The 25,130-nt window shown below is 46.2% G+C and overlaps 1 protein-coding gene across 2 annotated transcripts in view; it reads right to left on the bottom strand.

Annotated features, from left to right (window-relative positions):
- Window positions 1-5,109: 5,109 nt before the first annotated feature.
- The window catches only part of FLT3 (fms related receptor tyrosine kinase 3), a 102,838-nt gene continuing 82,817 nt past the window's right edge, over window positions 5,110-25,130 (bottom strand). Inside the window, exons 19-24 of one of the 2 annotated variants that reach the window (XM_023208738.1) lie at window positions 23,930-24,057; window positions 18,706-18,828; window positions 15,836-15,947; window positions 15,405-15,504; window positions 14,696-14,801; window positions 5,110-5,670 (exon numbers count right to left, since the gene is read on the bottom strand). In XM_023208738.1, coding sequence (XP_023064506.1) covers window positions 5,548-5,670; window positions 14,696-14,801; window positions 15,405-15,504; window positions 15,836-15,947; window positions 18,706-18,828; window positions 23,930-24,057 — 692 coding nt within the window. In that variant the 3' untranslated portion in view covers window positions 5,110-5,547. The remainder of the gene's footprint in view (window positions 5,671-14,695; window positions 14,802-15,404; window positions 15,505-15,835; window positions 15,948-18,705; window positions 18,829-23,929; window positions 24,058-25,130) is intronic. The other variant, XM_023208739.1, reaches the window with a different exon arrangement.

Genomic DNA, 25,130 nt, shown 5'->3' with positions numbered 1-25,130 from the left:
TTTTTTTTTAACCACAATAAAAAATAAAGACAGGTATGAGAAAAAGAGACAAAATGAGAATCACAAAATGCTAAGAAATAAAAATAAACAAATACAGAAAATCACATAATAGTAGAACCCAACAGTCATCTCAAGGTAAGTGTTAACAGGAGATTGGAGATGACAAGTTATTAGCTCAAGTTTAAATTTCCTCAGAAAAAGTTGGTATAAGTTTAGAACCTTCTTCATAAGGTAGTTATGAAGATTAAATGAGATAACACACATCTAGTTCCCTGCACAACACGTAGCACATAACAAGGGCTTCACAGATATGCGTATTGGGCAAATATTGACACATTGGTTTTTTTGTGTTTTTTTTTTTAATTTTTTTTTTTTTTTTTGAGATGGAGTCTCGCTCTGTCGCCCAGGCTGGAGTGCAATGGCGCGATCTCAGCTCACTGCAAGCTACGCCTCCTGGGTTCACGCTATTCTCCTGCCTCAGCCTCCCGAGTAGCTGGGACTACAGGTGCCTGCCACCATGCCCGGCTAGTTTTTTGTATTTTTTTTAGTAGAGATGGGGTTTCACCGTGTTAGCCAGGATGGTCTCGATCTCCTGACCTCGTGATCCGCCCGTCTCAGCCTCCCAAAGTGCTGGGATTACAGGCTTGAGCCACTGCGCCTGGCTAACATTGACACATTGTAAAGAACAAAAGGCATGTCTGAAAATATGGCCAGTATGATTTCATTTACATAAAAAACAAAGGTTTGTGTATGTGTGTGTGTGTGTGTATGTAACTACGTGTGTGCAGTGTATCTATCTATCTATCTATATATACAGTTGTTGTTGTTGTTGTTTGTTCGTTCATTTGTTTAAGATGGAGTTTTGCTCTTGTTGCCCAGACTGGAGTGCAATGGCTCTATCTCAGCTCACCACAATCTCCACCTCCCCGTTTCAAGCAATTCTCCTGCCTCAGCCTCCCGAGCAGCTGGGATTTACAGGCATGTGCCACCATGCCCAGCTAATTTTGTATTTTTAGTAGAGATGGAGTTTCTCCATGTTGATCAGGCTGGTCTCCAACTCCTGACTTCATGTGATCCGCCCGTCTCGGCCTCCCAAAATGCTGGGATTAGAGGCGTGAGCCACCGTGCCCAGTCGTGTAAATATATTTAACAAGAAGATGGGGGAAATATACCTCAAACATTTTTATTTTTTCAGAGACAGGATCTCACTCTGTAGCCCAGGCTGGAGTGCAATGGGGTGATCATGGCTCACCACAGCCTTGAACTCCTTTCAGCCATCCTGCCACCAGAGCCTCCCAAGTAGCTGGGACTATGGATACACACCACCACGCCCAGCTAGTTTTTAAATTTTTTAATATTTTTGTAGAGATGGGGTCTCTCACCACATTGCCCAGGCTGGTCTTGAATTCTTGGCCTCAAGTGATCCTCCCATCTTAGCCTCCCAAAGTGCTGAGATTACAGGCATGAACCACTGCATCCAGCCAATACCTCAAACTTTATCAGTAGTTTTCCCGAAGAAGTAATTTGGGATTTGGGTTGTGCAAATAAAAGATTCCACTTATTATTATAAGTAAAAATAAAAAATAGTTTATTTTATTTTATTTTATTTTGAGACAGTCTCCCTCTGTTGCTCAGGCTGGAGTGCAGTGGCATGATCTTGACTCACTGCAGCCTCTGTCTCCCAGGTTCAAACAATTCTCTGCCTCAGGCTCCTGAGTAGCTGGGATTACAGGTGCCCGCTACCACCTGCCTCGGCCTCCCAAAGTGCTGGGATTACAGGCGTGAGCCACTGCCCCGGGTCAAAATGATTTGATTTTTAATATCAAGTGCATTTTATGTTTTTACTTGAGTAGGTAAAAAAGTGATTGACTATGTATACTTACTGTATCTTGACTGTATACCCAAGTCAGAGTTAAGCATACAACTTGGCATAAATCACATCTGCTTTCAAACTTCTTAAAATCCTGTTGAGAAGACAGGACATTTACTTAAGAAGATAAATAACAGCATAAAGTAGGCAGGCTCTACCTTAAGATACAGACCAGAAGCGCTTACATTTCACTGCAGGAAGCCATCAGTCACGGGCGTGGAAACTGGCAAAGACCTTAAGGAGAAGAAATTGCTGAAGTCTGGTCAGGAAGCACGGACGTAACTAGGAAGAGTAGAAGTCGACATTCCAAGGAGATGGAGGGTTAAAACAAGGAAAACTGGAGGTGAGAATGTTCAAGACTCGCTAGAGGGACATATATACAGACTCGCTAGAGGGACAGGCTAGGCAGCCAGTGCTGAAAATGCTGAGGCCAGGCTGTGGATGCATGGAGTGCTAGGAAGAGAGCGTGGCTTTTGCTGCTACACCCTGGGAACTAGCTGTTAGGCCCCAGGAAGGCCTGCAGGCAGCAACATATGCAAATCAGTACTTTAGGAAGATGAACCTGGCAGTGGCTTAGAGAAAACCCTGAAAGATGGAGAGAGTGGAGGAAGAGTTAGGTGAGGAAGGAGTCACGGGATCCTTGGGGGTGTTGCTTTGCCAGGTGGAAACCTTTGTGGCTCACGATGCCTTCTGCCTGAGTATTGCTCGCAGCCTCTAGGCTTATTCCGCCCACGCAGCCCAGCAGACTGGCTCAGCTTGCACTATGGGCCCAGATCCCACACCTGCCAAAGGCAAAGCAGGCGCAGAGCCAGGAGGGTTGCGTGGGTTAGTGACCAAGGGTCTGACCACTGTGTGCAGCCAGGCACGCTCACTGCTGCAGCAGGGTGCGCAGCTCCAGGCACTGGCACAGGGGCCAGCTGAGGGTGAGGCTACAGCTGGGCTAGATATACCACATGCTGCTTCCGCTGCAGGCCCCCGTGTCTGGATGAGGGGAACACGGTGGCCTGGCAGCTTGGAGACGCCGGGAACCACAGAGCCCCAAAGAGGCTGGGGAGCCCCTAGGTCTGGGTGCCCTGGAGGGCCACATGTCTTCTCCCCTTGTCACCAGGTTGGTACAGTTCTTTCAGTCCCACCTTTCAGTGGGTCCGAAGTTCTTGTCCAGTGTCCAGGAAGAATGAGGCACTCAGACATGTGGAGGGTGAACAAGCCAGAGAGGAGCGTCACTGAGCAACAGAACGGCTCTCAGGAGACCCGAAGTGGGTAGCTCCTTTCCACAGGCAAGTTGTCCTGAGGTCTCTGCAAGTCTGGCTGAGTTGTGGGGGGCGGGGAGGAGGGTGCAGGAAGTGGAGAGGTGAATGGGCTTCAGAAAGGAGAAAGTACATGCTGATTGTTGTTGCATGGGCCAGGGGAAAAAGCACCAGAATTTCTCACTCCCTGCTGGGGCTCCACCTGGAACTGACAGCCTGGCCCCCATGCTTCAGGCAGTCCCTGGCTTGAAAGGGGGGCTTCACTGGGGACCGGACCCCTTCTGCCCAGCAGCCTATCTGCCTCCTGCTACCCATCAATTATGTCATCCACGGTGCCCAGGCTGTTCCTGCTGAGGGGCACCTGCAGGACCATGCCCAGCCACCCTTAGCCCCGGCTTGGCCTCCCTCCTGTGCTGGTCGGTGTCCAAAGTCCAGAGGGGGCCAAGGCAGCAGGGAGCTGGCATGTCAGCGCCACCCTAAGTGCACACGCACCTGGCAGGGTGGCGACAGTGCATGGGGCTCAGCCTCAACTTTGCTGCAAAATCTGAGTGCCACCAGGAGTGGGAAGAGGCGAGGCAGCAAGAGCAGACACTTGTGAGCAGTGGGGGCAGGAAGGGCTTCCCCAGCTGGGAGTGCAGGGACACCTGAGTCCTCAGCCACCACTAGTCTGGTGGCAGCTGCTCCCAGGAGGGTGGGGCTCCCACTCTGCCATCTCAAAAGAGGGCGGGGCTCCTGCCAGCTCCATGGAGCGCACAGCCCCTGTGGCTCCCACAGTGCAGCCAGCGTCTTTGCAGTGGTCATTCCAGATAGGCCACTGCTGCCATTAAAAGGACTGGTAATCTAAGGGAGTTTATGGTGAACTGGTACTAGGCAAAGGATTAAAACTATAAAGGAAAGCACAGATGATGCTATTAGGTCACACTTAGGTGCCAGGCATTGAGCTACATGATGTATATATTTATATTCTGTATTTCTATATTTCTAAGCTACATGCGTTATATATTTAATTCATCTAATTCTTCCAGCAACTCTATAAAAGAGATGTCATTAGTGGTCCCATTTTCCAGAAAAGGAAACTGAGGCTAGAGAAGTTGCGTTACTTGCCCCTGGTGACACAGCTAAGACCAGGTGAACAGAGAATTCCAACCTGGGCTGACCAGTTCCAGAGTCCTTGTCCTCACCACTACAGGCAACAGGAGGTCGAGGAGAAAGAAGAGGCAGAATTTGGTGGCACCTGTTGTATAAGCGGAGGTGGGCGGGGTGAGGCGGGCACAAGCCAAGTTCATAAACCTATGGGATGGAGGGTGCTAAGCTTCAAAGGACAAAGGGGGCTGGTCGCCGTGGCTCACACCTGTAATCCCAGCACTTTAGCAGGCTGAGGCAAGAGGACTGTTGGAGGCCAAGAATTTGCGAGCAGCCTGTGCAACATAGCAAGACACTATCTCTACAAAAAACTTTTAAAATTAGCTCGGCATGGTGGCATGTGCTTGTAGTCCCAGCCACTCAGGAGGCTGAAGTGGGAGGATCGCTTGAGGCCACAAGTTTCAGGCTGCAGTGAGCTGTGATCTCACCACTCCACTCCAGCCTGGGGGACAGGGTAAGACCCTGTCACTAAAACATCAAACAAACAAATAAAAATAAAACAAAGGGAACTGTGGGGACAAGAGTAATTTATTGAAAATACTAATCCTCCATGTTACTTCTGACTGGCCCTGAGTCTGGGAAGGCCGCCAAAGAGTGTAGGTGATGTATTACTCTTTATGCTAGAACGCCTATTCATTATAAACTTCCCCCCATACAACCCTTGTTGCTGCAGAAATCTTAGGCTGTGACAACCATAGCCGCCTACACATCCTTTATATCTTGGGGTAAAAGCACATGTGCTCTGGAAGGAATGTGTAGGTAGCTATGGGTGCACAGTTTCAGGGGGTTCATGAACTCCAGTTAAGACCTGCCCTAATTATACCATGTAAATAATTCAATAACGGGCAATTCTGTAGTAGAAATTTTATTCCCATCCATAAAATATATCACTAAATAGCTGAAAAAGTTACATATTATTTTAAAACATAGATTTAAAAAATCATATGAGCTTCTCCTTAGCAAAATGCTTTTGTTTTATGTATTTACAAGAATATACTGTACTTCAGGTACACAATTCACTCAAGCCAGTCTGAGAAGGCCTTGGATGCAGGTTGATGCTCCAATAAAGTTCATTATCAGCTCCTTCTGCCTTGTGACAGGATGATTTGATTTTACAAAAGTCCCTTTGAAAACAAGAGTAAATGCAGACAGCTTCTAGAGAAAAGTCTGGCGAAGCAGCAGTTGATAATAGATTTTCTTTTAGTGATGAAATTAATCTTGTTTAGGTAATCTACAGCCTGTTAGGGATAGGTGGAGGGATGAAGTCCTTAAAACTAAATTGTTCCTCTATGAATCGTCGACCTGAGCCTGCGGAGAGACTGGCCCTGAATCCATCTCTCTGCTGAAAGGTTGCCTGTTTTGGTAGATGTGAGGACGTTCCGAAACACGGCCATCCACATTCTGATACATCTGAATGTGGGAAAGAGACAGAACACTGATTACCATCTGATGTAGATGTACATGTTATGCACCCATATTACAAATTCTTTATTTTATTTTATTTATTTATTTATTTATTTATTTATTTATTTATTTTTTTTTTTGAGATGGAGTCTCGCTCTGTCACCCAGGGTAGAGTGCAGTGGCCGGATCTCAGCTCACTGCAAGCTCCGCCTCCCGGGTTCATGCCATTCTCCTGCCTCAGCCTCCCGAGTAGCTGGGACCACAGGCGCCCGCCACCTCGCCCGGCTAGTTTTTTGTATTTTTAGTAGAGACGGGGTTTCACCATGTTAGCCAGGATGGTCTCGATCTCCTGACCTCGTGATCCGCCCGTCTCGGCCTCCCTAATCTCAGCCTGGGATTACAGGCTTGAGCCACCACGCCCAGCCACAAATTATTTAAATAAAAACCAATTGTTCTATATAGACAATTACTTTTTTTGTTTTTTTTTTTGTTTGTTTATTTATTTTTTGAGACAGAGTCTCGCTCTGTTGCCCAGACTGGAGTGCAGTGGCACAACCATAGCTCACCGTGGCCTTGATGTTCTGGGTTTGAGCAATCCTCCCACCTTAACCTCCTGAGCAGCTGGGACCACAGGCAGGCTCCACCATATCCCGCTAATTTTTTTATTTTTTGTAAAGATGAGGTCTCACTATGTTGCCCAGGCTGGTCTCAAACTCCTGGGCTCAAGTGATCCCCCACCACGCCGCCCTCCCAAAGTTCTGCAATTACAGGTGTGAGCTACTACACCCGGCCTAGACATCACTTGCAAAATGTCTAAACTGATGTATAATAGAGGTATATGTTTTCAGGAAACGTGTAGACAGGTACTTTTATTATGCGTAGGTCTCAGAGGGTATTCTATAGAACTAAAAAAGCAATTTTGGTCCTTTTATTAATGGAGAAATCAAGTCATAGTCAAATATTTTATTTCATTATTGAGTCTGCTCTTAGATATAAAATGTCACTCTAGAAATCCTAAAACCATGCAGAAAAATCATAAAAGAGAAAGGCCACAGAAAGAAATCTGTTCATTACGGAGTTAATAATACAAGGGACTGATTCTGGAGTTTTCCCTTGGGAGTTTCACGACTTTTAACTTTTTTTTCTGAAATGAAGAGATTTACTTTCCTTTCCCAAATATGAAGTTAACATGCATTCACATAGATAATTTGAGAAAAAAAGAAAGAGATATAGAAGGCTGGGTGCAGTGGCTCATGCCTGTAATCCCAACACTTTGGGATGCTGAGGCGGGCAGATCACCTGAGGTTGGGAGTTCGGGACCAGCCTGGCCAACACGGAGAAACCCTGTTTCTACTAAAAATACAAAACGAACCGGGTGTGGTGGCACACGCCTGCAGTCCCAGCTACTTGGGAGGCTAAGGCAGGAGAATTGCTTGAACCTGGGAGGCGGAGGCTGCAGTGAGCCTAGATTGTGCCACTGCACTCCAGCCTGGGTGACAGAGCAAGACTCCATCTCAAAAAAAAAAAAAAAAAAAAAAGAAAAAGAAAAAAGGCTGCAAGTCATGACAAGTACCCACCATTATAGACAGCTTGCTATGCATATACACTTTTGTGTCTGTGGGCTCAGGTTGTATATTCTCTTTTAGAACCTTATTTTTGAATTATCAATATATTGTTGTTATACTGCTCATATGTTGCCTGTGTGCCATATTTACATTATTCACTAAGGATGGCCACATATTTTTTTTTCACGGCAGCCTAGAGTTCCATAGTACTGATGTGTCATAATTAACCTTTTGACCCACTGGTCATACAAAACAAACTGAAAAGCGCACACTCGATCTAATCTGACGTTGGGATAAGCAGAAGTGGAATTGCTGGATCAAAAAAGATACACACTTGAACTGTGATACACAAGGCCAGGCTGCCCTGCAGAAAGGTTGTATTTATTTCTACTCCTATCAACAGTGCCTCTACATTTTCCAGAGCCTTCTGATCAATGGGTATGTCAGCCTCTCACATCTCTTCTCTTTCGCTGAGCGAGACGTTCTATCTCCTTAACTATATATGTTTCACTATGTGCAAAGTTGGGCCTTTTTCCTATACTTTATGTTCATTTGATTTTAATTTTGAATAGCCTGCCTATTTTCTTTGCCTTTTATATACATAAAAGGCTGTACAGGCTGGGAACAGTGGCTCACCTCTGCAATCCTAGCACTTTGGGAGGCCAGGGCGGGAGGATTGCTTGAGGCCAAGAGTTCAAGACCAACCTGGCCAACATAGCAAGACCCTGTCTCTAAAAGAAAGAACTGTTTAAAAGGTGATATATTATTATTATTATTTGTTTATAAGAACTTTATGATTTAAGAATCATGCATTCTATTTAAATTTTATAGATTTGCTCCCTTCCCACAGCCCTTGTTACTGTCTACTTCTTTATCTTTGTTTTTTGACAGTTTTGGTGTGAACTGTCCAGACTGCCTCCTACACATCACTTTTCTTTCTAGAAAATTATGTGTGGGGTGTGTGTGTGTGTGTGTGTGTATCTATCCTTTGACCCAAAATATATCCATTGTGAACCAGGGCTTGCACAATGACAGCTTTGCTTGTACCCTGAAGGATGAACAGTAACTACTCATGCATACCTTTTGTGAAGTAGACATAGCAGTTAGTTAGCATTTTTTGAACCTGCTGAATCCAAATGTATGTCTCTACCACTGAATTTCTAACTATCTCATGAAGGTTGTGTAGCACAAATACCAGTAACAGTTCCAATCTTCCACCTAAATTAACTCACATATGCTCTTCATCCAGTCTCACTGTCTACAAGTTTCTAGAACCATCTCTGACACCTCAATGTCTCTCTACTCCCATAGCTAGTTACTGGGTATAGTTGTAATATATCACTCTTTTCCATTGCTTTAAGTGACCCTTCTCTATTTCCCCTTCTTCTTCTTAAGCAAAGCTTCCTTAAGAAGCATGATTTTTATTTTATTTATTTTTTGAGACAGAGTTTCGTACTTGTCACCCAGGCTGGAGTGCAATGGTGCAGTCTAGGCTCACTGCAACCTCCACCGCCTGGCTTCAAGCAATTCTCATGCCTCAGCCTCCTAAGTAACTGGGATTAACGCTGTCTGCCACCATGCACAACTAATTTTTGTCTTTTTAGTAGAGATGGGGGTGTCACCAGGTTGACCAGGCTGGTCTCGAACTCCTGACCTCAGGTGATCCACCTGCCTTGGCCTCCCAAAGTGCTAGGATTGCAGGCGTGAACTACCACATCCAGCTGATTTTTAATTTTGGTGTATAAATTTGGGGGCTTTTTTGGTTGGGTGACTTTTTATTACGTTGCATCGAGATGAGTGAATGCAGCGTCCACTAACAATGTATGATAACAATTTTATTATTCGGAGATTCTCTTTCCTAAGTAGGCTTACTGCTGGTTGCCATTTTGTGTTTTATTTTTGTATTTTCAATTTTTATTTATTTATTTATTTTATTCTTTAGATATGGGGTCTCTCTCCTTTGCCTACAATTGGAGTGCAGCAGCCCAGTTATAGCTCACTGCAGCCTCAACTTCCTAGGCTCAGGGGATCCTCCCAGCTCAGCCTCCTGAGTAGCTAGAACTACAAGTGTGCACCACCACACCCAGCTACTTTTGTGTTTTCTATTTCCATGAATTCTCTTTATTTCTCTCTTCCCCATTTTGTTGGACTGATTATGTTTTCTAAAGTCATTTTTTACCCCTGTACTGAACCGGAAGTTATATGTTACATTTCTATCTCACCAATATCATTCTTACATTTTTAGCACCCACATTTAATCTTATGTTGATTTCACCATGTGGCCGCTCCCGCTTCAGAACTTTTGAAGGGTCCCAGGACTTCCTGCTGCCTTTATGTTAGCCTTCAACTTGTTTTTCCAGGCATCCTCTGTTGTGGGTTTTCCCTCTGCACTGCAATTGTAACTGATTTCATTGTCTCAGGGATTTTCCACAGTTTCTGGTCCACAAAAAGATCTCTTTCTTACTTTCAAAGCCAATTATGGCCTCAACTTTATTTAAGTTTAGTTTAGTTTTGTTGAGACAGAGTCTTGCTCCGTCACCCAGGTTAGAGAACAGTGGCACGATCATGGCTCACTGCAGCCATGACCACCCCCCTCCGACTCAAGCGATCCTCCCACGTCAGCCTCCCTAGCAGCTGGGGCCACAGGCAGGCACCACCACGCCTGGCTAATTTTTAAGTTCTTTTGTAGAGACAGGGTTTTACCATGTTGCCCAGACTGGCCTTGAACTCCTGAGCTCAACCTATGCTTGTGCCTCAGCCTCCCAAAGTGCTGGGATTATAAGTGTCAGCCACGACGCTTGCCCTCCCTTCTCTTTAAAAAAAAAAACAAAAAACAAACAAACAAAAAAACCCCCATATTTCCTATAATTTATGGGGCCAAGTAGGAGAGGGGAGGTGATGTTAGTTCAGACCCCTTTTCTGAAACAGGGGACAAGCATGTGCTCCCTTTCATCAGCCCACGGCCCCTGCCTAGTGCGCTCCCTCAGCGTGCCCATCCTGGCTGCTGCTGCCCCTCTCAGCTGAAGTCCTGACATCTCATCTTCTGCCTCACTTTTCCAAACTTCCTTTTACGCTCTCCTTTTCTTTCTCATTCCAGAAACGTTTGCTGAGCACCTTCTACATGCTAAGCATCATGTTAGCAGCAGGGTCTATAATGATGAACCAAACAGATGTAGTCTCCAACTTGCTTTCATGCTGACTTCACTCATTTATTTAATCTCACAGGGCAAGCGCTACCCCATGGGGTGTAAAGATGAACAGGAAATAGTACTTACCCTCACTATTGAAGTCTAGTGACGACAGAGACCCATAAAATAAAGTCATCCTACACTAGGATTTGAGTCTCACATGGAGTTATATCTGAAAGTGTTATGGGAATTCAGAAGGAGACTGAGATCTGACTAGGGAAATTGGGGGAGGCTTTGCAGAGCACAGAATATTTGATCTGGTTCTTAAAGATTGAAACATGTTCGTCCATCCTAAAAATCTTCATCGGTTCACCACTGTCTAAATGCCTAGGCGTGTAATCATGTAATCAATGATCTCCCTGATCTAACCCCATTGGTGCTGAGGTTAGACATAAAAGCCTTAACCTATGTTTTCTCCATGTATTTCCCACTCTTTCTCCCTGGTTCTCTGAGGGCCCTTTTCCTTCCCTAGTCCTTGATGCAGAAACAAAGACTCTGGCCGGGCACGGTGGCTCATGCCTATAATCCCAGCACATTGGGAGGCCGAGGCTGGCAAATCGCTTGAGCTCAGGAGTTTGAGACCAGCCTGGCCAACATGGTAAAACCCCGTCTCTACTACAGATACATTAGCCAGGCGTGGTGGTAGGTGCTTGTAATCCCAGCTACTCAGGAGGCTGAGGCACGAGAACCGCTTGAACCCGGGAGGTGGAGGTTGCAGTGAGCCGAGATCATGCCACTGCACTCCAGCCTGGGTGACGGAGTGAGACTCTGTCTAAAAACACTAAATTAAAAAGAAAAGAAAATAGGGCCGGGTGGGGTGGCTCATGCCTGTAATCTCAGCACTTTTGAAGACTGAGGTGAGCAGACCATGAGGTCAGGAGTTTGAGACTAGCCTGGACAATATGGTGAAACCCCATCTCTGCCAAAAACAAAAATCAGCTGGGCGTGGTGGCGCGTGCCTGTAGTCCCAGCTACTCGGAAGGCTGAGGCCCGAGAATCACTTGAACCCGAGAGGTGGAGATTGCAGTAAGCTGAGATCGTGCCACTGCTCTCCAGCCTGGGTGACAGAGCGAGACTCTGTGTCAAAAAAAAAATAAATGAGGAGAGGAGAGGGGAGGGGAGGGGAGGGGAGAAGATTCTACAAAACCATTCACAGATGTACCGGGGAAGATCACCCCGGGGAAGGTGACAAGGCCAGTTTTCCAACCAAGGGACTAGATAGGATTGTGCAGAGTGGGCAGGGCTGCCTGCGTGACTGTGTGGGTTCTGCCTTGCACCAAAAAAAGTGCCCAGCAGAGCGGGCAAGATGGCTGAGATCCACTCCAAGCTCCCCTCCTTCAGACTGGCTTAGACTGGGGCAGGCTGCATGAGCCCTGACTAAGGGGCTTCTCTCTGGATTCCTCCCACCCGGAGAAGGGGTGCATTTCCCTTCCTTCCTTTCCTTTCCTTTCCCTCCCTCCCTCCCTTCCTCCCTTCCTTCCTTCCTTCCTTCCTTCCTTCCTTCCTTCCTTCCTCCCTCCCTGCCTTCCTGCCTGCCTTCTTTCCTTCTTTCTTTCTTTTTTCTTTCTTTCTCCCCTTCCTTCCTTCCTTCCTTCCCTCCTTCCTCTCTTTCTTTCTCTTTTTCTTTCTTTTTCTTTTTTGAGACAGAGTCTCACTGTGTCACCCAGGCTGGAGTGTGGTGGTGCCATCTCGGCTCACTGCAACCTTCACCTCCCAGGTTCAAGAGATTCTCCTGCCTCAGCCTCCCAAGTAGCTGGGACTACAGGCGCACGCCACCACGCCCGGCTAATGTTTTGTTTTTAGTAGAGATGGGGTTTAGGCATGTTGGCCTGGCTGGTCTGGAGCTCATGACCTCAAGTGATCTGCCCACCTCAGCCTCCCAGAGTGCTGGGATTACATGTGTGACCCGCCCCAACGGGCCGTGGGGGCCTGTTATCTAACCTGCTTAAAGGAGCTACCATTTTCGCTGGGTGCTTTTGACACTGGTCACAGAGGGTCAGGGAACAGAGTGGAAGGAACTGGGAGAAAAGGTTGGTGAACTGTCTGTCCCTGAGCATGGATTCCCTCAGCTGATTAATCATGCACAGATATGTTGCCGTTCAACGGTTCCTGATACCTGACAGGCCCCCTAAACAGAGGGAAGGGGATCTGGACATCCTGTGGGTATGGGGACGTGAAAGGAGAAGCTCAAACCAAGACCCAAGTGGTCCTGAAGCCTCCATCTTGGCGACACGACCTTTACATTTTTGTTTTCCTCTCTACTCCCCCATTCTCCCTGTATATTAGGCACAGCCATTTACTTGCCACTCTACTGCTTCAACTTTGGACTTTTATTTATATTATTCATTCATCCTGGAATATCCCACCCTCTACTCTCCAGCAGCCAAGATGCTATTCAGTCCTCACATCCAGCTCAAATAAGTTCCCCACAAATCCACACCCAACTACGCAACGAGTAACATCGATCAGTCCTCTCTTAGCCAGGCTTGGTGGCTGATGCCTATAATCCTAGCACTTTGGGAGGCTGAGGCAGGTGGACCACTTGAGCTCAAAAGTTTGAGAACAGCCTGGGCAACACAGTGAGAGCCCGTGTCTACCAAAAATACAAAAAAAAAGAAATAGCTGGGCCTGGTGGTGTGTACTACTTGGAAGGCTGAGGTGGGAGGATTGCTTGAGCCCACAGTGCGGAGGCTGCAGTGAGCTGAGATCATGCCACTGCACTCCAGCCTGGATGACAGAGCAAGATCCTGTCTGAAAAAAAAGTGTATAGATAGCTAGCTATACGTGTACATATATATTCTTTCTTTCCCAGCTCACTTCCTGTTTCATTCTATAACTCTTCTTTCAGTTTACCTTACAGTGTCATTAACAGTTTACAGGTATCTGTGCAATAGGATAAGTCTGTTGGGGGCTTTCCATTTCCTCCAGCCTTTTGACCTAATTCTCCGAAAATAACCTAGTTTCTATGTAATTTTCAAAAACACATCACAGCAGTAGGAAAGGACACACTATCTACCCAGGTCTATGTAGAGAATACAGAACTGAAAACAGACTCTCAACAGTTTAGAAAGGAGGACAGACAATCCACTTAAAAATCAGATTGATATTTAACTAATATTTTATTGAGTAAATACTAAGTGCCCACTATGGGCTAACTCTTTTCACATACATCACCTGATTTACTCCTTCTTACAACTCCGTGAGGCGAGATTTGTTAATCACATATTTCAGGTAAAGAAACTGAGACGGAGACTCCCCAAAAGATTAAGTGACTTATCAAGTAAATGATGGAGCCAAGATGAGAACCTCAGTATTGGGAGCTCAAGGTTCTCTCCTTTATTTACTTCATCTGGAGATGGCTCTTTCCACTACACCAGGTGGTGGTGCTGACGGGGGAACCATTAGCAAAGAAATTCCAAGTTCCCAAAGCTCAAAAGATAATCTAACGTAACAACCCATTTTACAGGTGAGAAAACGGATGCTTAGAGAAGTAAAGTGATTTGCTATAATGGACACAATTGGGAGACAGAGTGGTAGAGCTGGTATTCAGCCCTCAGAACTCCAGGCCAATGCTCTGTCCATGCTACCATATAGCGTGATTGAGTCCTGTGATTCTTCCACACTCATGCTTCATAAGAAAGGGCTAGTGGCTTCTGGAGGCCAGGGATTATTTTTATTTAGTTTTATTTAGTTGTCTGCTTCACTGCACTGAACACTTAAGAGCTTTTAATGTATTAATCATTTGGCTGAAATCAGGAAAGGTGTTTTTTTTTTTCTAAAAACATTTGTATCAATAAATATGTCTTAGGGCAGGCACAGTAGCTCATACCCTATGATCCCAGCACTTTGGGAGGCTGAGGTGGGGGAACTGCTTGAGCCCAGGAGTTCAAGACCAGCCTGGGCAATACAGTGCTACCCTATTTCTACAAAAAATAAAAACATAAGCCTGGCGTGGTGGTGCTATCCCGTGGTCCTAGCGACTTGGAAGGCTATGGCTGGAGGATTGCTTGAGCTTGGGAGGTCGAAGCTGCAGTGAGCCGTGATCACATCACACACTCCAGCCTGGGCCACAGAGTGAGACCCTGTCTCAACAAATAAATAGATAAATAAACAAATAAATAAATAAAGTTTTACCCCACACAACTTTGCAAGGGCAACCAAGAAAAACTGTGATGAGAATGAGAACTTGGTACCTTTGGTTCATAGGAAGTCAGCAACAAGTGTTTTAATTTACCAATTTCCTTTATAAAGCTTTATAAAGTCCTAGCTGCTACGTACCGCTTCTTCCGCATCTGCCAGCTGACATCCTAAAAATGAAGTCAAATGAGGGAAGGATGGCCGCTTCCTTGAGTCAAAAGCCCAGCAGGATTGCATTATAATGTATCTGTAAAAGCAGTAGAACAAGGAACAAGATGAAGAAGTCTGAATGAAGCAAAATGGATCATTTTCCATATAATGAAGCACCATTTATTCCTCTGGAGCTACTTATTTACAGCATGTTTGTTTTGTGGCAAGTCCTCTACCAGATTTTGAATTCATATCCGAAAGGAGAAATCAGATGATGGGCAGAAATGCATTTTTAAAAATGCGATGTAGTGGATAGAATCGAATCACCTTCATGGAGCCCTCAAGCAAAGGAATTAAAACCTGGAAGCAGGTGCCTCTGGGGACAGGAAAGGTTCGGCTTTGTTTAGAAACTCCCAAAACAAAAAGGAAGCGTTTTCTTTTCTTTTTAAAATGGAATCAGACAGCTGGGTGTGGTGGCTCACACCTGTAATCCCAGCACTTTGGGAGGCTGAGCCAGGAGGATTGCTTGAAGCCAGGAGTTTGAGACCAGCCTGGTGAGCAAGACCTCACTTCTATTTTTTAAAAAAAGAATCTTATAAACTTTGCATTAAGGAGTTTGACTTTTTTTGGTCATGCATTTGGAAGTAGACAGACTGTGAATTTCTGATTTCAACCAAATTACTGTCTGACTTGAACTTACATTTCTTCTGTAGCATAAAATGGCTGATCCATTTTAAATCCGTTTCGAATCAGTTTGTAGAAGTTAGCATCCACCGGAATGCCAGGGTAAGGATTCACACCTGAGGAAAACATGAGCCAATTGCAGCCATTCATCCAGTTCTTCATTTGTTTATTGATTCATTCCATTAACAAACACGTATTGAGAGCTGCCATGTGCCAGACACTGTTGCAGGCACATGGGCTGCAGCTGGGAAAAAGAAGTCACGGTTCATGCTCTCAAGCAGCTTATAGACCAGTGAGGAAGACAGGCTAAAGGACACCAGCAAATAAACACCAAGTTCTGGGCTGCAATACAAGACCCATCAGTGTTGAGGGGAGGGGCGGGGGGTACCGAGAGAGCAGAGCATGCAAAGCCCAGAGTCAAGGGAGGCCAGCAGCTGCCCAACATACCAAGCGAGAAGACTTCCCACAGTAATATTCCGTAGGACCAGACATCACTCTTAATGGTGTAGATCCCTTCAAATAGGCTTTCAGGGGCCATCCATTTTACAGGCAGACGGGCCTGTGGAAAACCCAGAGGAAATAAGATGGTGAATTTCCCACATACAGACATGACTTCTTTTCTCTTGTATTAAGATAAAATGCATCATCTTCCTAAGACCACTCTTAATGCCTTATTGCGAAAATCACATTCCTCACGTGAAAGGTTTTCACTTTCAAATTAACATTCTGATAATACTAGCCTAAAACACAAGGCCTATTTCTTTACCACTCCTCTTGAACAAAGGCTTGTGCTTGGAATGGGTAAGTTTAACTTTCCATCTTTCCAGTGGAAAGATGTACTTTCCATTAAGGAATAGCCAGTTACTTGCCTAGGGGTAAGTGGGTACTAGTGAATTGGTGAGATCTTCTGTTAAAGCATTTCTGGGAAGACCTTTAGTGGAAATGTCATCCGCAAGAATGTCGGGAGGGGAGCCCACGTCATCACTTCCAGAAATGATACCAGTCTGGCTTCTGTGGCTTTAATAATTTCCACCAGCATGAAAGGGGGTTTTGACTTAGTATAGTATCAGACTAGAATCAAGACACAAGATGGGTAGATTACTGGGGCAGAGCTTTGTACTGATTTTCTTTCTCATTTATTTATTTATTTATTTTGAGATGGAGTTTTGCTCTTGTTGCCCAGGCTGCAGTGCAATGGCGCTATCTCAGCTCACCGCAACCTCAGACTCCCTGGTTCAAGCGATTCTCCTGCCTCAGCCTCCCGAGTAGCTGGCATTACAGGCATGCACCACCATGCCCAGCTGATTTTTGTATTTTTAGTAGAGACGGGGTTTCACCATGTTGGCCAGGCTGGTCTCGAACTCCTGACCTCATGATCCACCCACCTCAGCCTCCCAAAGTGCTGGGATTACAGGTGTGAGCAACCGTGCCTGGCTACACTGATTTTCTTTTACATGGGTTGAGGAGTCCTTCACAGCACACGTTTAATCAGCACATGCTTAATCTGCCAAGTAAACCCTCTTTTAAATATATGCAAACTGATGAGCTATTGATTCAAGCCGGCAGGTCTGGTTAATTTGATTAATTAAAGAAATTAATTGTGGTTCCAAATGGAATTCACTTTCCCACATAAGAGACAACCAGCTAGTGGGGTAGAAACTGAATGACTACATATGAGCAGTCTATGATGACTAGGAGTAGACTGTAAATCAACTAAGATGATGATTTGATTCTAGTGGGAATACAGTTTCATTTGACTTTTCACATTTACTGGATGTTCACCCTGGACAAGGTGCTTTCATGTTGGTTTTATTGGTTTTTTTCCCACATCAAGGCTATGAGGTAAGTGCAAAACCCTCACGGGAAACACTACAACACAGTGGTTAGCACAGATTCGGGGCTCATACTATTCATGTTCAAGTCCACGTGCTGTGTAACCATGGGCAAGTTACTTTTCTGTGCCTCAGTTTCCAAGTGGGTACTCTGAGGAATAAATGAATTAATATGCATAAAGCACCTAGATGCTTAGCATATAGTAGGCACTATATCAGCATTTAATATTATTATTATTATTTCACAAGTAGGGAATTCTTTTTTGAGACAGGGTCTCATTCTGTTGCCCAGGCTGGAGTGCAGTGGCATGATCATAGCTCACAGAAGCCTCGACCTCCTGGGCTCAAGTGATCCTCCCACTTCAGCCTCTCCAAGTAGCTGAGACTACAGGCGGGTGCCATCACACCCAGCTAGTTTTTTATTTTTTATAGACAGTCGAGTGTCTCACCATGTTGCGTAGGTTGGTCTTGAACTCCCGGTCTCAAGCAATCCTCCCACCTTGGCCTCTCAAAGTGCCTGGGATTAAAGGTGTGAGCCACCAGCACCAAGCCAGGTGTTGTAATTCTTTAAAAACACACATTTTCAACTACACAAGTGTGTCATCTATTACTTCTAATAGTTCTTTTTGTAAACAAATCTGTCCTTAGTTTTTTATTACCAAGTCAATTCGCTCTCTTTTTTTTTTTTTTTTTTTTTTTGAGATGGAGTTTCGCTCTTGTTGCCCAGGCTGGAGTGCAGTGGTGCGATCTTGGGTCACTGCAACCTCAACCTCCTGGGTTCAAGCGATTCTCCTGCCTCAGTCTCCCAAACAGCTAGGATTACAGGCACACGCCACCATGCCCAGCTAATTTTTTGTATTTTTAGTAGAGACAGAGTTTGGCCATATTGGTCAGGTTGGTATCGAACTCCTGACCTCGTGATCCGCCCACCTCAGCCTCCCAAAGTACTGGAATTACAAGCGTGAACCAATGCACCCGGCCAATTCACTCATGTTTCAGGTCTTCCTGTGTTAACAGTAAAAGGATGACAAATATTCATTAATTCATATTTAAGTATTTAGCTTTAACATTTTGTATGTATTTATGTGTTATCTATGTTTTGAAGTGCCTTGTGACGATTAGCTTTTCACATAATTGAAAACATAACTCAGTAGTCACTGTATAGCTAGGATAACTGAAGTAAGTGCAAGCATTGAGATTTGGGGTTTTTTAAAGTGAGGATTGCACTCAAAGGCCCCTAACGGATCCACTCTGACTAGCTAGCCCGAGGACAGATGTGATGCTATTTTGCGCAGCTTCTATTATAGATGGAAGATTCCCTGAAGCTGCAGAAAAACCTTTTAAGCATCAGCAAGCAGACTGCTGTGAGGGTTTTTTGATGTTACCATTAATCAAAAATGCACCACAGTGAGTGCAGATGTTTACCATGATAACGACAAAACACAAAATAGCAGCATAAAAATAAGTAGGAAATAGCAGCCTCACATTGCCCCTGACAACATAGTTGGAATCACTCATGATATCTCGAGCCAATCCAAAGTCACATATCTTCACCACTTTCCCGTGGGTGACAAGCACGTTCCTGGCGGCCAGGTCTCTGTGAACACACTGTCAAGAATGACACCGGAGTGTTATTTACTGTGATGTATATTATCCTGGAGTGCAATCTTTCTTCTAGGCTCAAGTTCAGTAGGAGGTACCGATGACAGAAGGCCTCTTATCTTTACTGGGCCGTGCCGTGAGCGGTCACAATGATGTGTAACAAACAAAGGGAACACAGGAGACCTAATTCTGCAGCTATGGTGGCTGCAGTTATTTGTGCAGCTTTTGAAGCATCCCCAGAGGCCAAAGAAGAGCGAATCTTTTGCAGCTTCTGAGCAAAAGTGAGAGGCTCCCCAACAGGGGCCCTCCTCTGAGCCTCCAGAGGGAGTCTCAGAGGCTGGCCTCCAGTGCTGTTATTGTGGGTGTGAGAAATAGCATCTCTTTTCTTTCTTTTTCTTTTTTTTCTTTCTTTCTTTTTTTTTTTTTTTTTTTGAGATGGAGTTTCCCTCTTGTTGCCCAGGCTGGAGTGCAATGGCGTGATCTCGGCTCACTGCAACTTCTGCATCCTGGGTTCAAGCGATTCTCCTGCCTCCGCCTCCCAAGTAGCTGGGATTACAGGCATATGCCACCACCACACCTGGCTAATTTTGTGTTTGCAGTAGAGACGGGGTTTTGCCATGTTGGTCAGGTTGGTCTCGAACTCCTGACCTCAGGTGATCCACCTACCTCGACCTCCCAAAGTGCTGGGATTGCAGGCATGAGCCACCGCGCCTGGCTAGCATCTCTTTTCTGACTGGAAAATAGCTTTAGGAATAAATGGAGTAATATCGAAGAAAATAATTGGAAAAACAAAAAGCTAAAAATGAGTTTGGAGAGGTTTACTGAAGTGGAATTAGGAGTCCCTGAGCTGAGAGATGTCGTGACGTTAATCAAAGGGGTCTCACAAGAAAACGAACTTTACTAAGGAAGATCTGAAGGGGAACAGGGACTAGCAGCAAAGGTCCAATGTACACTCTTGCATCTTTAGAAAAGAAAAAGAAGCACCATGAACACCAGCAGCCCTGTGCCACAGCCCCTCTAGAGCTCCCTCCTCCATACCCAGTTTTTTCAGTGCCGTCTACTTGCACTTTGCCCGCTTCACCCCCAGGTCTGCAACCTGCCTCCTCCTCCTGCCTGTCTGCCCAAGCTGCTCTGGCCAAAGCCCGCACTGACTGACATGGCACCCACCCAGTGTCGATCTGACGGGACCTCCCTGTGGTGTCTGCTGCTGGTGGCCAGGCCCTCCCACTTCTGGGCCTTCCTCTGGGAACCCTGTGCATGGTTCACTCCTGCTTTCTCCCCACTGCTCTGCCGGCTCCTGTCTCCCTCAGGGGCTTTGTGCATGAGCCTACCCTCACTCCTGAGGGCTGCATCCTCACATCCCACACCCTCACCCAAGCCACTTCGTCCAAATCTAGGGATGCAACTACCATTGCCAACATCCCTATTTCCAACCCAGACATTTCTCTTGAGCTTCAGACAGGAGTGTCCAAGTGTCTGCTAGACCAAGCTCTACTTGGTTGCCCAAGGCACCTCACATTCAGTATGTGCAACTCATTACCTTTATCCAAAAGAACCTCCTCCTGATTCCATGCTCCCTATCCTATTCCACGTTCCCTGCTGGTTCTCCTTTTCCTTCGAAAATCTCCATCAGTCCAAGCATGAAGCATGCGCTCCTTCAGAAAGCCTCTTCCACTGCCTCTCCCCCTCCCCTAGCCAGGTCTGCTGTGCAGATCCCTCCCCTGGGTTCCCAGAACTTACTTCAATCACAACACTTACCACGCTACAGTGTTGTTTTTTTTTTTAAACTTTTTAATTTTTAAAAAAAAAATTTTTTTGAGACAGTCTCACTCTGTTACCCAGGCTGGAGTGCAGTGGTGCAATCCCTGCTCACTGCAACCTCTGCCTCCCAGTTCAAGCAATTCTCATGCCTCAGCCTCCTAAGTAGCTGGTATTATAGACGTTCACTACCATGCCCAGCTATTTTTCTATTCGTAGCAGAGATGGGGTTTCGCCATGTTGGCCAGGCTGGTCTTGAACTCTTGGCCTCAAGCAATCCACCATCTCGACCTCTCAAAGTGCTGGGACTACAGGCCTCAGCCACCGTCCCCGACCTCTGTGTCATCTTCGACTTCCATGTCTGCTTGTCTCTGTCTCCCCTGTCATTCATAAGATCTTCCAGCCCAGGAGTCATATCATAACTGACTCTGTATTTCCAGCATCTAGGACAGTGCTTGGCACGTAGCTGGGGCTCAAAAAATGTTTGATGAAGTCAAGGGCCTATAGAGTAAACGGAGGGGTACCCAGAGGAGTATCAGGGCGGGGGTGAGAGACAAGCACGGGACAGTGACACGCATGATTCAAAGGGAAGCCTGATGTGAAGATAAAAGGATAGAGGGCCTAAGAAACTGGATGTTCTTCAAAAATTCATAGTATTACAAGCCTGGGGTTGAAGGGGAAGCAGTGCCCTTGACTACCAGTTGGGAGTGGTTTGAGTATTTACTTAACTATGGGCAGCAAACCAGGCCAGACAATCTAAGTAGGTGCTCTCCCGCATCTGTAAGGATGTTTGTGGGCCAGGTACAGTGGCTCACGCCTGTAATCCCAGCACCTTGGGAGGCTGAGGCGGGCAAATCACTTGAGGTCAGGAGTTCGAGTCCAGTCTGGCCAACATAGTGAAACCTTGTCCCCACAAAAATAAAAAAAATGAGCCAAGTGTGGTGGTGCGCACCTGTAACCCCAGCTACTAGGGACGCCAAGGCAGGAGGATCGCTTGAACCTGGAAGGCAAAGGTTGCAGTGAGCTGAGATCGCACCACTGCCCTCCAGGCTGGGCAACAGAGCAAGACATTGTCTCAAAAAAAAAAAAAAATGCTTGTGAAAGCAGGATTGTAGATGTGTAAGTGAAACAGAGAAAGACGGAGGTGGGCAAGATGCGTGTGAAAGAAGAATCCAAGCAGCAGGTGGGGAAAATGAAGAGAAGAATGGGCCTTGCAGTTGAGAGGTGGGGAAATACTATTGTGACAGTAATTTTTTAAAACTTGTATTACTATTGCTTTTAAGCTTATTTCATTATTATTTTGAATGGACAGGCTGGAGGGCAGTGGTATAGTCATAGCTCATTGCAGCCTGGAAATCCCTGGGCTTCCCTCTGAAAGCACTGGGATTACAGACATACACCACTGGGCCCAGCCTGTTTTTTATTTGTTTATTTATTTATTTATTTTTTGAGATGGAGTCTCGCTCTGTTGCCCAGGCTGGAGTGCAGTGGCGCCACCTCGGCTCACTGCAAGCTCCGCCTCCCGGGTTCACACCGTTCTCCTGCCTCAGTCTCCCAGGTAGCTGGGACTACAGGCGCCTGCCACTATATCCGGCTAAATTTTTTTTTGTATTTTTAGTAGAGATGGGATTTCACCGTGTTAGCCAGAATGGTCTTGATCTCCTGACCTTGTGATCTGCCCGCCTGGGCCTCCCAAAGTGCTGGGATTACAGGTGTGAGCCACCCCACTCAGCCACCTATTTTTTTATTTGTTAGAGAAAGGGTCTTGCTCTGTCACCCAGGATGGAGTGCAGTGGTGCGATCCTAGCTCACTGCAGTTTCCAACTCCTGGGCTCAAGCTATCCTCCCACCTTGGCCTCGGACGTAGCTGGAGCTATTTTCTTTTCGCACCATGAATGTCTGACTGAGATAGTAATTTTTTAAAGGAAAAAGGCTGGGTGGGGTGGCTCATGCCTGTAATCCCAGCACTTTGGGAGACTGAGGCAGGTGCATCACTTGAGCTCAGGAGTTGAAGACCAGCCTGGGCAACATGGTGAAATCCCATCTCTACTAAAACACAAAAAATTAGCCAGGCATGGTGGTGCGCACCCATAGTCCCAGCTACATGGGAGGCTGAGGCATGAGAATTGCTTGAACCCAGGAGGCAGAGGTTGTAGTGAGCCGAGATTGCACCACTGCACTCGAACCTGGGCAACAGAGCGAGACTCTGTCTCCAATGAAAGAAAAGAAAAAACAAAATACAATTGAAAGTAGTCTTTCCACCGGGCGTGGTGGCTCAAGCCTGTAATCCCAGCACTTTGGGAGGCTGAGATGGGCGGATCACAAGGTCAGGAGATCAAGACCATCCTGGCTAACCCGGTGAAACCCCGTCTCTACTAAAAAAAAAATACAAAAAACTAGCCGGTTGCGGTGGCGGGCGCCTGTAGTCCCAGCTACTCGGGAGGCTGAGGCAGGAGAATGGCGTAAACCCAGGAGGCAGAGCTTGCAGTGAGCTGAGATCTGGCCACTGCACTCCAGCCTGGGCGACAGAGCGAGACTCCGTCTCAAAAAAAAAAAAAGAAAAGAAAATAGTCTTTCCAAATTCAGAGAGAAAAGAGGAGAGAAGAGGCAAGGGGAAGGAAGTGGAGGAGAAGAGGAGGAGGAGATTAGAAGACTGCAAGAAAAATGAAGGGGAAGAATTTTGGGAAATAAAGAGAAGGTAATGAAAGGCAAGTAAACGAGGAAGGAAGGTAGCCAGACGGCGGGCTGTGATCTGCTTATAGGCAGGAGAGGTAAGGCAGTTCAAAAAGAAAGTAAAATTGGGGTAGAGACCATGGTTCACGGCAGGCTCCAGGGCCTTACCAACACAGCCTGAATGGATCTGGGGTTAGCAACAGAGGAGGCAGTGAGCCTGCAGAGCTGCTGCCAGCCCACAGCACGTGGGGTGCAAATCAGACAAAGACACGCAGGGTGGCTGGCTGGGTTTCAGCCTCCACTCATCCCCTGAGTGAACGCCCACATGCAGGGCGCAACCTGAACAGCCGTTCAGAAAGGGACTGACAATGCCATGCTTTGTTTTGCGGAAGGATTTCTGAGGACTTCCTATCTCGACCTTCAGTCCTGGAAGTTTCAGGGGACTCTGCGCAGGCTGGGAGGGCTGTGCTAGCCGTGACCTCACGGGGGATCCCAAGCCTTTATGCTACCACAATTAGCCAAGAGCCAAGGTAACGTTCTAGATGACTCCAACAGCGAACGGGGGAGAAAAGGTAGACTTTAAGGGATACGAGTTAAAACAAACAAGAAAAAATATAGAAGCACATCTTTTTGAATGTTTTTTTTTTGGTTTGTTTTTTCTTTAAAAGGAGCGTACCGACTTAAATTCCAGAAATTCCATTCCTTTGGCAACTTGATATGCAAAGCAAAGAAGATCTTCAAATGTAAGCACATTCAAGTCCTCCTCTTCTTCCAGCCTTTTTTGGTTTTCATATTCAATTTCATCTGTAAAATAGAGCCAGTCTTCACTTTTGCCAAAACCCTAAGAAGTTGCCTTATTAAATCTCTTTGGGGAGGTTATTCTAGCCAGAGTTAGGTGAGGTGCTAAGACATACACATGAAGCTATGGCATTATCTTCCCAGCAGCATTAGAGCTGACCTGTTTATGCTGCTTACCAAGGGTCACTGGAAACTTGTTTTGGTTAGAGATAAACTTTGGAATCGCTTTGATGACCGATGACCTCCTGATTGATTAGTCAGGAGTTTTAGATCCTTCCCTTTTGTACTAGGTAGGGCTGTCAGAGTGGGAAAGGAATTAATATTAATTAAGCGTCGATTCCTTTGGGGTTTTTTTTTTGAGACGAGTCTCACTCTGTTGCCCAGGAGTGCCGTGGCACGATTTCGACTCGCTGCAACTGGATTCTCCTGCCTCAGCCTCCCGAGTAGCTGGGACTATAGGCTCGTGCTAATTTTTTGTATTTTTAGTACAAAAGGGTTTCACCGTGTTAGCCAGAATGGTCTTGATCTCCTGACCTTGCGATCTACCCGCCTCGGCCTCCCAAAGTGCTGGGATCACAGGCATGAGCCACCGCGCCTGGCCCATCTATCCCATTTTATAAACTGTATTGTGCATTTCATATTCTTCCATTTACTCCGTCCTTTTTTTTTGAGACAGAGTCTTGCTCTGTCGCCCAGGCTGGAGTGCAGTGGCCAGATCTCAGCTCACTGCAAGCTCCGCCTCCCAGGTTTACGCCATTCTCCTGCCTCAGCCTCCTGAGTAGCTGGGACTACAGGCGCCCGCCACCTCGCCCAGCTAGTTTTTTGTATTTTTTTAGTAGAGACGGGGTTTCACCGTGTTAGCCGGGCTGGTCTCGATCTCCTGACCTCATGATCCGCCCGTCTCGGCCTCCCAAAGTGCTGGGATTACAGGCTTGAGCCACCGCGCCCGGCCTTTTTTTTTTTTTTTTTTTTTTGAGTCAAAGTCTCACTCTGCTGCCCACGCTGGAATACAGTGGTGCAATCTCGGCTCACTGCAACCTTCACCTCCTGGGTTCAAGCGATCCTCCTGCCTCAGCCTC

The sequence above is a fragment of the Piliocolobus tephrosceles genome, chromosome X (genome assembly GCF_002776525.5).
Source record: "Piliocolobus tephrosceles isolate RC106 chromosome X, ASM277652v3, whole genome shotgun sequence".
Taxonomy (NCBI): Eukaryota; Metazoa; Chordata; class Mammalia; order Primates; family Cercopithecidae; genus Piliocolobus; species Piliocolobus tephrosceles.
This window is presented reverse-complemented; position numbering and strand designations above follow the sequence as displayed.